Source organism: Phoxinus phoxinus, assembly GCF_949152265.1.
Source record: "Phoxinus phoxinus genome assembly, chromosome: 6".
In the NCBI taxonomy this organism is placed as follows: domain Eukaryota; kingdom Metazoa; phylum Chordata; class Actinopteri; order Cypriniformes; family Leuciscidae; genus Phoxinus; species Phoxinus phoxinus.
The window spans coordinates 39,339,327-39,353,610 of record NC_136881.1 but is presented as its reverse complement, the minus strand read 5'-3'; the positions used below and the strand labels follow the sequence as shown (position 1 = coordinate 39,353,610).

Genomic DNA, 14,284 nt, shown 5'->3' with positions numbered 1-14,284 from the left:
ATTATTTGAGGTTTTGTTTGTTTTTGTTAGGGACGTGACACATCTGCATGGGTTAACGCCCTCTTTTCTCTTGCGGGTTTGTGATTGGTCGAGCCTCCACAGAGTTTAAAGTGCTCGACAGTGATTGGACAGTCGCTTACACAAGCGCTTGTGTAAGGCTGCTGCACTGAAGTTGTGTAAGGTCCGCAAAACAGGGATATTTTACAAACATCATTTTCCAAGCGTTTGAGTCAAGCCACTTGACTCTGGGAAACTCTGGACGCGTAAGTATCCTTTATAATCCAGCACAGTCAGCACGACAAGTGGATATGGCACATTATTATTTTTATACAGTCTATGATTATTATTTGTAAAGCTGAAATAACACGTCTTTCTTTTGTGGTGATGGTGATGACTTGCAAATGCATGAACAACGTCTCTTAGGTTTGCGTATAGTTTCTGTCTGAAAGTTCGTTCGTTTGTTTGTTTTCTTTAATATAAAATTATATTTGTGCTCTGAGTTAATTGCATCCTTTATTCTTTCTTTCTTTTAGTTTAATTTAAATAAAATTGCAAATGTGTGTCATTTTCTCTGTCATTAAGCTATTCACATACACATATTAGATGTGACTCATATTATACTGTTATTAAATACTGTAAGAATGTTTGATTGACAGGTGGAGATGATGAGGATGTGGTGTGCGTGTCTTCTCGGGTTGGGTCTGTCTGCTGTCTCTCAAGCTCAGCCCATGTTCTCCGTCAACACGCAAACAGTTCTGCCTCCGGATGCTCTTCACAACCCCACCCAGCTGAATTATGGGATGGCGGTGACAGATGTAGATGGAGACGGGGATCTGGAGGTGGTGGTGGCCGGGTAAAGATACTCCAGCTATCTATCTATCATAATCTATATTTCATATAATCTATCGCTCTACCCACTAAGCAAAATTATGTCCAAAACACGTCTTTTCAACGTCTTTGTCACAAAAGTCGGACGTTGATAAGACATCCACTGAGGAGCCAGAATGAAAGTTTTTATGACGTCTTTTTTTGACGTGTTCTGCACGTCCGATATAGACGTTCATCGAACCTTCATACAAGATTAACAACTAGTTCAAATGTGGCCATTGTGGACATATTTTCAACATCATGTATGGTCTCATTTAGACATAATCACTTTGACCATTGCTGTCAGATGATCTTAGTGAGAATTAACAGAGGTTTAGATGTTGATATTTGTTTAATTTGAAGTGTCACCATTGTGGTGATCAGTGTTTGCTTTAGTTGGGCTCTTGGTCCCCTTTCCTATAGCTTCAGCTTTTGTTTGAATGCTTTAACTGTGTGTTTGTAAAGCACAATTGTTGTGGTAGAGAAAGCAAATATTAGGTAAGATCTGATGTTTGCAGATTATTGATGATGAAATCATCACAAAACAAACATCTAATGTTGTCAGATGCTTTTGCAATCATAACCACCAACCTTTTGGAACTGCAATATTGGTGCCAAAAGCATTAAAATGATCACTTATTTGAAGGTGTATAAAAAGCATGTGCACATGACGTTTTGGGCAATTATATAATAGAGTCACACACAGACATCAATATTTTGCATATGATTCACAACAATGGTGACAATAAAAAAAAGCTTCATTCTGCAATGCATGATGGGTACCTTAATTCCCAAGCTTTTTTGTTTTGATTGTCACCATTGTTGTGATTCATATCCAAAATATCTAAGTCTGTGTGTGACTTCATTATAAATGTGCTCAAAACATCATGTGCACATGCTTTTGTTCTACCTTCATACAAGTGATCATTTTAATGCTTTTGGCAAGAATATTGCAACTCCACCACGTTGGTGGTTATGAATGCCAAACATAAACACAAAACTCTAAATACAATATTAGATACCTATTTTGTGATGGTTATGTCATCAACAACACTGAGCTAATTAACATCTTTTTCTTGGCTTTCTCTGCAACAACCATTGGGTTACAAACACACAAGTAGAGCAGCCAAAGAAAAGCTAAAGTAGAAGTTACGGGAACAAGAGCCCAACTAAAGGAAACACTGATCACAAAATGGTGACACTTCAAATTAAACAAATATCAACATCTAAACCTCTGTTAATTCTCACTAAGATCATCTGACAGCAATAGTCAAAGTGAGTATGTCTAAATGAGACCATACATGATGTTGAAAATATGTCCACAATGGCCACATCTGAACTAGTTTTTAATCTTGTACGAAGGTTCGATGAACGTCTAAATCGGACGTGCAGAACACGTCAAAAAAAGACGTCATAAAAACTTTCATTCTGGCTCCTCAGTGGACGTCTTATCGACGTCCGACTTTTGCGACAAAGACGTTGAAAAGACGTGTTTTGGACATAATTTTGCTTAGTGGGTATCTATCTACAAATTGAAAAGGAATAATGTTTTCCTCAAAGATAGCGCAGACATCCCATTTGCTGCTTACACAAATGAATATGATAGTATATTTTATTTAATTTTCTATATTCGATGGTGATGTTACGGTATAACCAATAAATTCCCAACAGATTATCTCCAGTATTTCTCTTGGCTTCCTAGTGTTTAATGTTATGTTGGGATTTAAAGGGTTTCTGTTGTCTGTGAACAAGCTTAATACAATTAGTTCAGTGTACTTACATCTTTAAGTTCACTGAAATAAGTACTTGTAAAATTGAGTTACCAATACTCAGGTTGTAAGTAACCTCTTGTAACATCTATCAAGTTTTAAATCAACTCAAAAATGATGAGCTAATTTACTTGAAGCGCCAAGAAGAGCCAAACTAAAGCAAACACTAACATTATTTACAAACTTTATTATTTTCAATAAATCATCATCTCCTGGGAATTAGTTTTTTTTCAGGATGGGATGTCTTATAAATAATGAAGCTTATTTTTTAGATCGTTAATATTTTTCCTGGACATGTTTCATGAGGGCCACCCATTAAGGCTTGTCCATTGTCAGGTATAACGGTCCAAACCTGGTTCTGAAGTATGACCGCACCGAGAACAGACTAGTGAACATAGCGGTGGACGAGCGCAGCTCTCCTTACTACGGCCTGAGAGATCCGCAGGGGAACGCCATCGGAGTGACGGCCTGCGACGTGGACGGAGACGGCCGAGAGGAGATCTACTTCCTCAACACCAACAACGCCTTCTCAGGTACGCAGAAAACACGTGTCCCGTACAGACCCGCGACACCAGCCCTGACTAATCGAACCGATCTGAACTCTCTGAAAGGTCGGGCGACGTACGCAGACAAACTTTTCAAATTCCGCAACGGTCGTTTCGAGGATCTGCTCGGTGATGACATCAACGTGCGGAGGGGAGTGGCCAATCGCATGGCGGGACGCTCCGTCGCTTGTGTCGACAGAAAGGTGCTTAATTATTCATCTCCTTATTAATTACTGTGCAAATAATTAATACATATTTACACAAATATTTAATTAATTCATGCTGTAGGGAACACACACACTGAACACACACACACTCTGAACACACACACACTACACATTGAACACACACACTCTGAACACACACACACACTACACATTGAACACTACACACTGAACACACACACTACACTCTGAACACAGAACACACACACACACACACTATACACTGAACACACACACTCTGAACACACACACACTACACACTGAACACACACACTCTGAACACACACACACTACACATTGAACACTACACACTGTAAACACACACACACACACACACTGAACACACACACACACTGAACACACACACACTACACACTGAACACACACACTACACACTGAACACACACACTAAACACTCAACACACACTGAACACACACACACACACTGAACACACACACACTAAACACACTGAACACACACACTGAACACACACACACACACACACACACACTACACACTGAACACACACACTGAACACTCAACACACACACACACACACACATACTGAACACACATTGCACACTGAACACACAATAAACACTGAACACACACTACACACTGAACACACACACACACACACACACTACAAACTGAACACACATACTAAACACACACATTGCACACTGAACACACACACTACACACACACTAAACACTGAACACACACTAAACACTTAACACGCACACTACACACTGAACACACACACTCAACACTACACAATGAACACACACACTGAACACACACACACTACACACTGAACACACACACTACACACTGAACACACACACACACACACACACTGAACTGCATTTTAATTCCTTCATGCTGCTGTAGGGAACAGGTCGATATTCAATCTACGTGGCGAACTACGCCAGCGGTAACGTGGGGCCGCACGCGCTCATAGAGATGGACGAGGCCGCCAGTGATGTGGAGAAAGGCGTCATCGCTCTGTCCGATGTTGCGCCGCAAGTCAACGTCAATAAGTACACAGGTCAGAGACGACACAGGCGACAAAACTCATGTTCGTTTATATATATGTGTAAGACTTTATATAAACTAGCGTTCAAAAGTTTGAAATACTATTGTTATAAATCAGAATGTTATGTTATTAGGTGGCTGTGGTGTAGTTGTCGTTCCAAAAAACATGCTAGCAACATTATCAATCACGCAAACAAAATGCTATATAATGTTAGCAACCTGCTAAAACATGCTAGCAGCATTGTAAATCACGTTAACAAAATGCTAAATAATGTTAAATCATGTTAGCAACATGTTGTTAAATCAACAACATGCTAGCAACATGGTAAATCATGCAAACAACATGTTAAAACATGATAGCAATATTATAAATCACATTGACAAAATGCTAAATCATGTTAGCAACATGCTAAATCATGCTAGCAACATGTTAAATCATGCTAACAACTTGCTTACAACATGGTAAATAATGTTAACAATGTGCTAAAACATAGTAGCAACATGTAAAAACATGCTAGCAACATGTTAATTAATTCTAGCAATGTGATAAAACATGCTAGGAACATGTTATAAATCAGAATGTTATGTTATAAGGTGGCCGTGGTGTAGTTGTCGGTCCAATCCTCAGTGACGCAAGATCTGACATCTTCTGTGACAATGAGAATGGACCCAACTTCCTGTTCCAGAACAAGGGGGATGGAACCTTCGAAGATGTGGCGGCCAGTGCAGGTGAGACACCGGACTTCATACTCACAGTAATGATTGCCAGTCCGACCTCAGTCTAATGTCTTCTGTTGTGATGGCAGGAGTTGAAGACCGATATCAGCATGGCAGAGGTGTGGCGCTGGCCGACTTTAACGGCGACGGAAAGACGGATATCGTTTACGGCAACTGGAACGGCCCACACCGGCTGTACCTGCAGGACAGCAAGCAGAGATTCAAGGCGAGAGACATGATAAATCATTCTAGCGACATGTTAATTCATGCTTACAACATGTTAAATCATGCTAGCGACATGTTAATTCATGCTAACGACATGTTAAATCATGCTAGCGACATGTTCATTCATGCTAACAACATGTTAAATCATGCTAGCGACATGTAAAATCATGCTAATAACAACATTTTAAAACATGCTAGCAAAATGGTAAATCATGCTAATAACATGGTAAAACATGCTTAGTCATGCTAGCAATGTGTTAAAACTAGGGCTGGGAATCGATAAAAAACTTTTTAAATGCAAACATTCCTCCTAAAACCCTATCATTGTCCTTCTCCATCATGACAACAGGAAGTCATTAAAACGAGGCAAAAAAAGTGCCTCGTTAATTGTGTAATTTTTAAAAAAAAATGCGTTAAACATCTCAAATTAATCGCAAAGATTAACGCGTTAATTCCCCCAGCCTTAGTTAAAACATGCTAGCAACATGTGTTAATTAATTCTAGCAATGTGATAAAACATGATAAGAACATGCTAATTAATGTTAGCAATGTGTTAGAACATGTTAGCAATACATGCTAGCAACCTGTTAAAACATGATCGAAAAACATGCTAATGCTAGCAATGTGTTAAAACATTAATTCATGCTAGCAATGTCTTTCTTTCCACTTCACTAAATGTAAAGCTTAGAAAACTTTCACACATTAATACAGCTTTGTCAAGCTAACATGAAAGTTTGTCCTAATGAGCTTCACTCATATCTTTGATAAAGCTATATTTTCAGATTTATTTTTTCATTTTCTTTCAAATATGAACCTGTTTAAAATCGGCAAGTAATTATTCGCAGTGTGCATCTATATAAATCTGTAGAAATGAAGGAGTCTGTTGTGCTGTTGCAGGACGTCGCCACGCGGGCCTTCGCCACTCCGTCACCCGTTCGCACCGTCATCGCTGCGGACTTCGACAACGATCTCCAGCTTGAAGTCTTCTTTAATAACATTGCTTACCAAGGAAACGCCCCGAACAGGATCTTCAGGTACATCCACTACTTCAACAAGCACTATAATGTAAATATGAATAATACTAAGACAACACTGCCTTGTGGGTGTTTAGGGTGTCGAGGAAGCAGAGCTCTGACCCGGACGTCACTGAGCTGGATGTGGGAGACGCCGCTGAGCCTCAGGGCCGGGGCACAGGTGAGACCACCTGACCAACATCACATGACCAGAGCCACTTCCTGTGTGAATAGACAGCCTCATTTCTTTCTTAATAACTGTAGGTGCCACAGTCACAGACTTTGATGGTGATGGTCTGCTGGATTTGTTGCTGGCTCACGGTGAGAGCGCCTCACAGCCCATCTCTGTGTTTAAGGCCAACCAGGTACGCCAGAAAGCTTATTTACAAACGAAAAATCTGACAATTTGATATCAGACTTTTGGTCCTTATTGTAGCCTATATGTATACATTTTTCAATTGGAAATATGTGACCCTGGACCACAAAACCAGTCACATGGGTCAATTTTTTTAAATTGAGATGTATATATCATATGAAAACTGAATAAATAAGCTTTCCATTGATGTATGCTTTGTTAGGATAGGACAATATTTGGAAAATCTGGAATCTGAGGGAGCAAAAAAATCGAAACATTGAGAAAATCTCCTTTAAAGTTGTGCATTTATGTTCACGATTGTGCTGCATTCACTCACAGAAATACATGTTTTATATATTTACGGTAGGAAATTTACTAAATATCTTCATGGATCATGATCTTTACTTAATATTTGTTTGGGGGGAGTGGGGACAACAAAATTGACAAAACTTTAGTTTTTTATGGGTCTCAGGAGGATGCGATTTGCTCATATTTGCATATGAGATTTTAAGGGTCTCATATGCCTGTTTTGCATATAAATATAATTTTTTTTGTAATCTCAGCTCTATTTAATGTCCTTTCCGCAGGGCTCCAGCAATAAGTGGCTGCGTGTGATTCCTCGCACACGGTTCGGGGCGTTTGCTCGTGGAGCGAAGGTGGTGATGTTCACGAAACACAGCGGCGCACACACTCGCATCGTTGACGGAGGCTCGGGGTATCTGTGCGAGATGGAGCCCGTGGCTCACTTCGGTTTAGGTACAAGCTTCTTATTTTAAAGCCAAATCCATCATTTTGTCTTCTTTTAAGTAGTTTTACACCTGGTATATGTCGTTTCAGTGTAGAAGAAGCTTTTTTATTCTACACACATTACTGTTATAACTTTTGGGGTCATTGGGGGTAATTCTTTTATTCAGAAAAGACGCATTCGTTTTGCTCAAAAGTGACATTTATAAAGTTACATTGATGATAATCAGAAATGTTTCAAAATTAAATCCTCATATTATAATGATTTCTGAAGGATCATGTGACTGAAGACTGGAGTAATGAAGCTGAAAATTCAGTTTTGATCACAGGAATACATTATATTTTAACATATATTCAACTAGAAAATATATATTCACAATATTATGGTACTGTATTTCTGATCAAATAAATGCAGGTTTGATGAGCATAAGAGACTCTTTCAAAAACATTAAAACCCACACAGCAACATAGTGTCGGCCCAGATCCGTTAAGTGTGTAAGATGTGGGCCGGATCTGGGGCCTCATTTATAACCGTTGCGTACGCACAAAACAGGCCTGAGAGAGGCGTACGCCACTTCCGACGCAAAAGTTGTGATTTATAATAACAAACTTGACGGGGAAATGTGCGCACCTGCACGCAAACTCTGACCCATGCGTACGAACGTTTTGGAGACGGAGATGTTTGGCGACACCGATGGTGAGCTGGAGTTATGTATTTTTGGTCACTTTTAGACAGAAAATCTAAAGAGAATTATACATTTACAGAAAGATAATACAAATATAATTTCACTCACCAAGCCTATCACAAGCAAATATCCACACCTTAAATGTCCGCGCCAGCGAGCGCGTTGACGCATATATCTAACGGCAGACTAAGTAAAACCGTAAATCTTCATTATGAGTCCTAATCATAAATACAGTGCATGTTCAAAATAACAGTTTAAATAAAAAAATTATTCAAACTATGTTTTACTTCTGATATAAACATTTAGATTACATATGCCATTCTCACATAAACATGAAATTTACTGAGAAGAAAAAAAAAAAAAAAATTCAATAAATATAAATATTTGTCGTGGATGCGATGCTTTTGAACATTTTTCCTCTGGCATGCTGTGTTTCAATGTTTTAACTACAGAGATAATTGCTTATCATGATAATAGCAGATTGTGCAAATATAGCCTAATAGCACAACAAGGTCTACCGTCTATCTGTTTCCATTAAAAATATAAATCAATTAAAATATTATTTGACCAGCTGGAAAAGATTGAGAAAAACTTTCTCTGAAATGTATTTTACACTATTTGATTTATTTATTCAAAAGCAATAGGCAAATAGGCTACTAAATGGTTTTTATTAATGTAATGTGACGGCACATCCGTATTTCATATTTTCCTAATGTCTTGTACCGTTAAACATGTTATCACGTGGCTGAATAATCATATGCAAATGATATGCAGATGAGGATATGCATAGTAAAACTAGGCGTTGTAAGCTCATATATGGTTATTTCGGGGAGGAGACGCATGTGCGCACAATCTTCCGCTGACTGGGATTTATAAAGTGAATTCTGCGCAGGTTCTGGCGTCCGCACGGTTTTATAAGTCAGATTTTTTTTTAGCGTACGCCATTTTTGGCTTTCGGGCGCACGTACACTTTTAGTAAGGATCCTACGCACAGTTTTATAAATGAGGCCCCTGGGCCGACACTATGTTGCTGTGTGGGAAACATGTGAACGGTAGTTAAAGGGTGTTTTATAAAATTATAAAATATAATTGTATCGCTCTAACACACTCATTATCATATGAGATTCATGGCCTCATTTCATTGGCTCTTAGGAACCGATGATGCCACCAGCATTGAAGTCTATTGGCCGGATGGCCGCTCCATCGCTCGGTCACTCGAGTCTGCTGAGATGAACACAGTCATCGAGATCGCATATCCTAAAGAAGGGGAGGAGTCAGCCCTCACTTCTGACGCACAGGTACGGGTGCATGCAAATGAGGAGGAGGAGTCAATGCACAGCTTACACTGGCAGAAATGCAGATCAGGAATAGTGCAGAGATTCAAGAACAAAGCACAGACGCTCAATGCTTGAATAAAGTGTTGCGATACTAAATACTCTGCCTTGATGCTTTGCAGTGTGGAGCGGGATTCACAGTGAACACAAGCGGCCGCTGTGCAGGTGAGATCCCCACACTATCAGCCTATTATTATCACCCATGAACGACATCCTCAGGGGTCCAAAATTAACATGTGCCAAATGGGGGTTAAATGGGTGAAAAAGCATTTCTGTAAATACTGTTTATGGTTTAAATGATAAGAATTATAATATGACCATTGCTGATATCCCAGAGAGCAACCTAAGCCCCTTTCACACAGCGCGGCGATCCCGGGATATTGTCACGAAATTGCCAGAGTGCCTTCTGTGTGAACGCAAACACATCCCGGGATTGATGGCGGGATCGATCCCTGGTTTGGGACCGAGTAACATTGTCGGCATATATCTGTGGCAATATCCAACAATACAATGAATGGATCAAAATTATCGTTTTTTTTCTTTTATGCCAAAAATCATTAGGATATTAAGTAAAGATCATGTTCCATGAAGATATTTAGTAAATGTCCTACCGTAAATTTATAAAACATGTATTTTTGTGAGTGAATGCAGCACAATCGTGAACATAAATGCACAACTTTAAAGGAGATTTCTCAATGTTTCGATTTTTTTGCATCTTCAGATTCCAGATTTTCAATAGTTGTCTCTCGACCCAATATTATCATATCCTAACAAACCATACATCAATGGAAAGCTTATTTATTCAGCTTTCAGATTATATATAAATCTCAATTTTAAAAAAATGTACCCATGTGACTGGTTTTGTGGTCCAGGGTCACAAATGTGGCCAAAACATTTTATAATCTTTTTGTGATAGGACACACATATATATTTTTAGTACAATAGTGTAGCCTGTCTAACACCAGACCCAATTCTCAATGAGACCTGGGTCTGGGAACCACATGTGCATTTTCTCGTATTTGAGGCGTGGTTTACGAATGCCCGGCGCCGTTTATTGGGTGGTAAGAATGTCTATCAAAAGCGCCTGTACGCTCATAGCCAATCGTTTCCATTATACCAGAAGACGTATGTAGAGCGACAGACATTAGACAAGGAAGAAGACGATGGGTAAGATATTTTTGTGTAAACAATGACGTTCAGCGACTATTGCCGTTTGTGCAAGATAAACATGAGGGTCGAAGGTATATGGACAAACTGCTTAGTTGTGTCGTCATCGTCTTGCTGCTCCCCCCCCCGTTCTGTGATTGGTTCCCTAGATGAGGCGAAAATCTGGTCCATGGTATCCAGACTGCCTTTCAGCGTGAATAAAATCGCGCTGCGCAAAGGCAGTATGGGGAAACCCAGGCTAACAATAGTGCACAATTCGTGCATTTTCTAGATGACTAAAACTGAGGCATTTTGTGAAAATAATAATAATTTTGGACCCTGTATATCCTAGTAGCAAATTTCTTTGAGACCATATAAAGCCACAGTCTAGGTGTGTGAAGAGCACGGTCAGGCCTACTCGGTCTTTAAATATGACTGATATTAACCGAATGACTAAATTCAGCACTATTATAGGGATATGATCATATTTAATTATCATTTAAATCTGATTAATTTTCATATTGTTTGTTGTCAATGAACATCTCAAGACACTTTAGTGGGATATGACTTTCTGTTATGAGACATGCATCAGTTTTACTGCATGCTTTCAGGCATTTTAGGGGGACATAATAAGTGGATAGGGAAGAAATTATATATCAACATTTCGATGGAATATGAGATATTATGAAAATGTTGCCAAGTTATTACTCTCATTATTTAACGCTACTTCTTATTTTTCATTACGTATTACCCAAAGAACACATAATGCACACATTAAGAACATAATATGCAAATTAGAGACAATGAATGTATACATTATATGGGAATCCCCATTTTTGGCCATGTTTGTCACAAATATTGTGCAATGTTAAATAATATATAAAATCATTCTCTAATATCCCTTAAATCATAGCTGAGGATCTTTGTATACGAATCTTTGAGCATAGTTTGGTTCAGGTGGAAGTTTCCCTCTTTTCTCTAGTATGCATGCTAAATATAAACATTTTCTGAACATTTACCAACATTATTCTCATATCTTTTACAGAGGACAAGTTATAGAAAGAAAATTGACTGAATATAAAAATATAATAAAAAAAACATTTCTAATTTCATTTTCTGAATCCTACATTGGACATATAAAATATTAATAATGAAAAAATAAGATTTTTTCTCACCATTTGTTTCTTATACTCTGAAAACGATGTAATGATGTAAAAAAAAATTGTTATGTCTTTTGCATATTTAATTGCTCTGATTTACTGACGATAAGGTTTAAGAATATGATGGCTTCTGTGAATTATTCTTACATTAATTATGCTTGAATAATTGTAAAGCAATGAAATATTTATGTTGTCTCTCTTGCCCCTCAAACAGTGACCGGCTGAGTGTTTTCAACTGGACATTACGGGCATCTTCATCTTCATCATCATTAAGTCAGACGTCTGATGAAACTCTTCACTTATTCAACTACAGACGCACAATCTTCCACTGCTAACTCTTGTGCTGTTACTCCATTACATTTCTAAGGGAAAAACGCTAGTCAGCGCTAACTAAATCTGAAAATGTTCATCTTGTTTTCTGGGGTTTTTTTCATATATTTTTTAGAACAACTTGTTTACTTAACATGGAAATGGTGTGCAATAAAAATAAAGCGGTTGTGAGCGCAGTGTGAGTGTGATTCTGTCCATAATTACAAAGAAATGTCAAGCAACACTTATATGTAATGTTTAGACATAGAAAGACTAAAATAGTATTTTCATCATAAAACGTGTAAGGGTTAATGCCCTTCGAGGTGTCCTTTGTAATAGACGACGGCGAGGCGCGCGTCGGACGGTTGTCTCCGCCGAAGTCCTTTAATACCTGACAATGGACACCTCGAAGGGCATGAACCCGCTTATACCATGTTCACTTGCCAAATAACACATTTTTAAAACATTAGTTTATATTTTAATTAGTTTTACAATCGAAATCTAACGGTTTTAGAACTACTTTACTAGGTGTCCTACATCACTTTTTAATGGACACCCTGCAGCCAATCAGAATCGAGTATTCACCCAGACCATGGTATAACATAATACAAAACGGCCTAATATTCGGTGCAAAATGCAAACCAAAAATATGTTCCAAGAACGTTTTGCTAACGTTCGCGTTAAGTTATGAAAACGCTATTTCTGGATGTTCTCTGAACGTTCTTGAAACAAGTTTTTTTTTTTTAGATTAATGTCCAACTAAAACATTCCTGTGCTAACATTATTAAAGACCAGATAACGTTGAACAAATGCTCTTTTAACGGTACTCGAAGAACGCTTGTTGATAACTTTGAGAGAAGTGTGACAGAACGTTCCCTGAAGACTTTACCTGAACCTCCACCGGCTCCTTTCACACCCGTTCCTCTTTCCTTTCCACATCAGAATCGCCATCTTTCTTTCTCATACTTTAACTGTATCATCATCATCATCCTCTCTCTCTCTCTCCATCTCTCTCTCTCTCTCTCTAGCGGTGGCTTCAGGTCCGAGAGCAGCCGCAACGCCTCTTCCTCTCCTGCCTGTTCTGGTCTTCATCTTCCTGAGCTTCTCCTGGTCCTGGTCTCAGTGCTGAGTGTGTTCCTCGAGGCGACAGCGTTGGGTCTCCGTGTTCTGCTCAGTCTCACAGGATCTGTTAGATTCTCTCGGTCAGCATGATGAAGATGATGATGATGAAGACAGACCTCCAAGTTTTGGACCTCAAGAGACCGAAAAGCACAGCGGTGCTGTAAAGCGCTTTTGCATGAATGTTCGTCTCTATAAGGAGAAGATGGCCAGTGAACAAAAGTGAAAGGCTCCCAGACAGCAACATAGCGTCGGCTCACATCCGGACCGTCTTTTTATCCCAGGACCTTACCTGTTGACTCTGTAAGGGACACCCAAATCAATATAAAGACACTAAATCAATATAAATATGGTAACACTTTATTTTACGGTGTCCTTTTTACATTACATGTACTTACCGTTGTAATAACAGTAAATTATGCATAATTACATGCAACTAACCCTCAACCAAACCCTCCCTAACCCTAAGTACATGTTAATTAATATTACTCAGTACTTGCATATATAATTACACTGCAACAATGACACCTTCAAATAAAGTGTAACCTAAATATGCATGTTATCATTTCTCATTTTTAGACTTTTTTTAAGTAAAAAAAAATTGAATTGCAAAGGAAGTCGCTTTGGGTAAAAGCGTCTGCCAAATATGTAAAATGTAAATTACTGTTCTAATAAATGCACAAATATGAGGAATTATTTGCATTGAGAACTAGATATGAGACTTTTTATATAAACTATTATCTAAAATAACATAAAAATAAATGTTAAACAACTTATTATTATAATTTTATTCAATATGAAAAAAATTATTTAGCTTATTTGACATTCAACATGTGTTAAATTGATACTTCGATTAAATACTTTATGCCAAAAAAAAAAATATATATATATATACTTTTTTTTTAATCAAGTAAAAATGCCTGAAAAAACAGGAAAAAAATAAATAAAAATTAAATAACGTGGATTGAATAAGAAAACGCAGAACTGGCTTGTTTGACCAACTTCGTTCAATCCTGACTTTTTGAGTTTACA

General features: G+C 38.2%; 1 protein-coding gene across 1 annotated transcript; it reads left to right on the top strand.

Annotated features, from left to right (window-relative positions):
• The first annotated feature begins 125 nt into the window (after positions 1 to 125).
• Positions 126 to 12,335, top strand: crtac1a (cartilage acidic protein 1a). Its single transcript, XM_079616265.1, has 14 exons — positions 126 to 263; positions 657 to 853; positions 2,973 to 3,169; positions 3,248 to 3,384; positions 4,301 to 4,457; positions 5,039 to 5,173; positions 5,251 to 5,387; positions 6,284 to 6,420; positions 6,498 to 6,580; positions 6,664 to 6,764; positions 7,342 to 7,510; positions 9,337 to 9,482; positions 9,641 to 9,683; positions 12,039 to 12,335. The coding sequence occupies exons 2-14, from the start codon at positions 663 to 665 to the stop codon at positions 12,047 to 12,049; spliced, it is 1,644 nt and encodes a 547-aa protein (XP_079472391.1). The 5' UTR covers positions 126 to 263; positions 657 to 662; the 3' UTR covers positions 12,050 to 12,335.
• Positions 12,336 to 14,284: the final 1,949 nt, after the last annotated feature.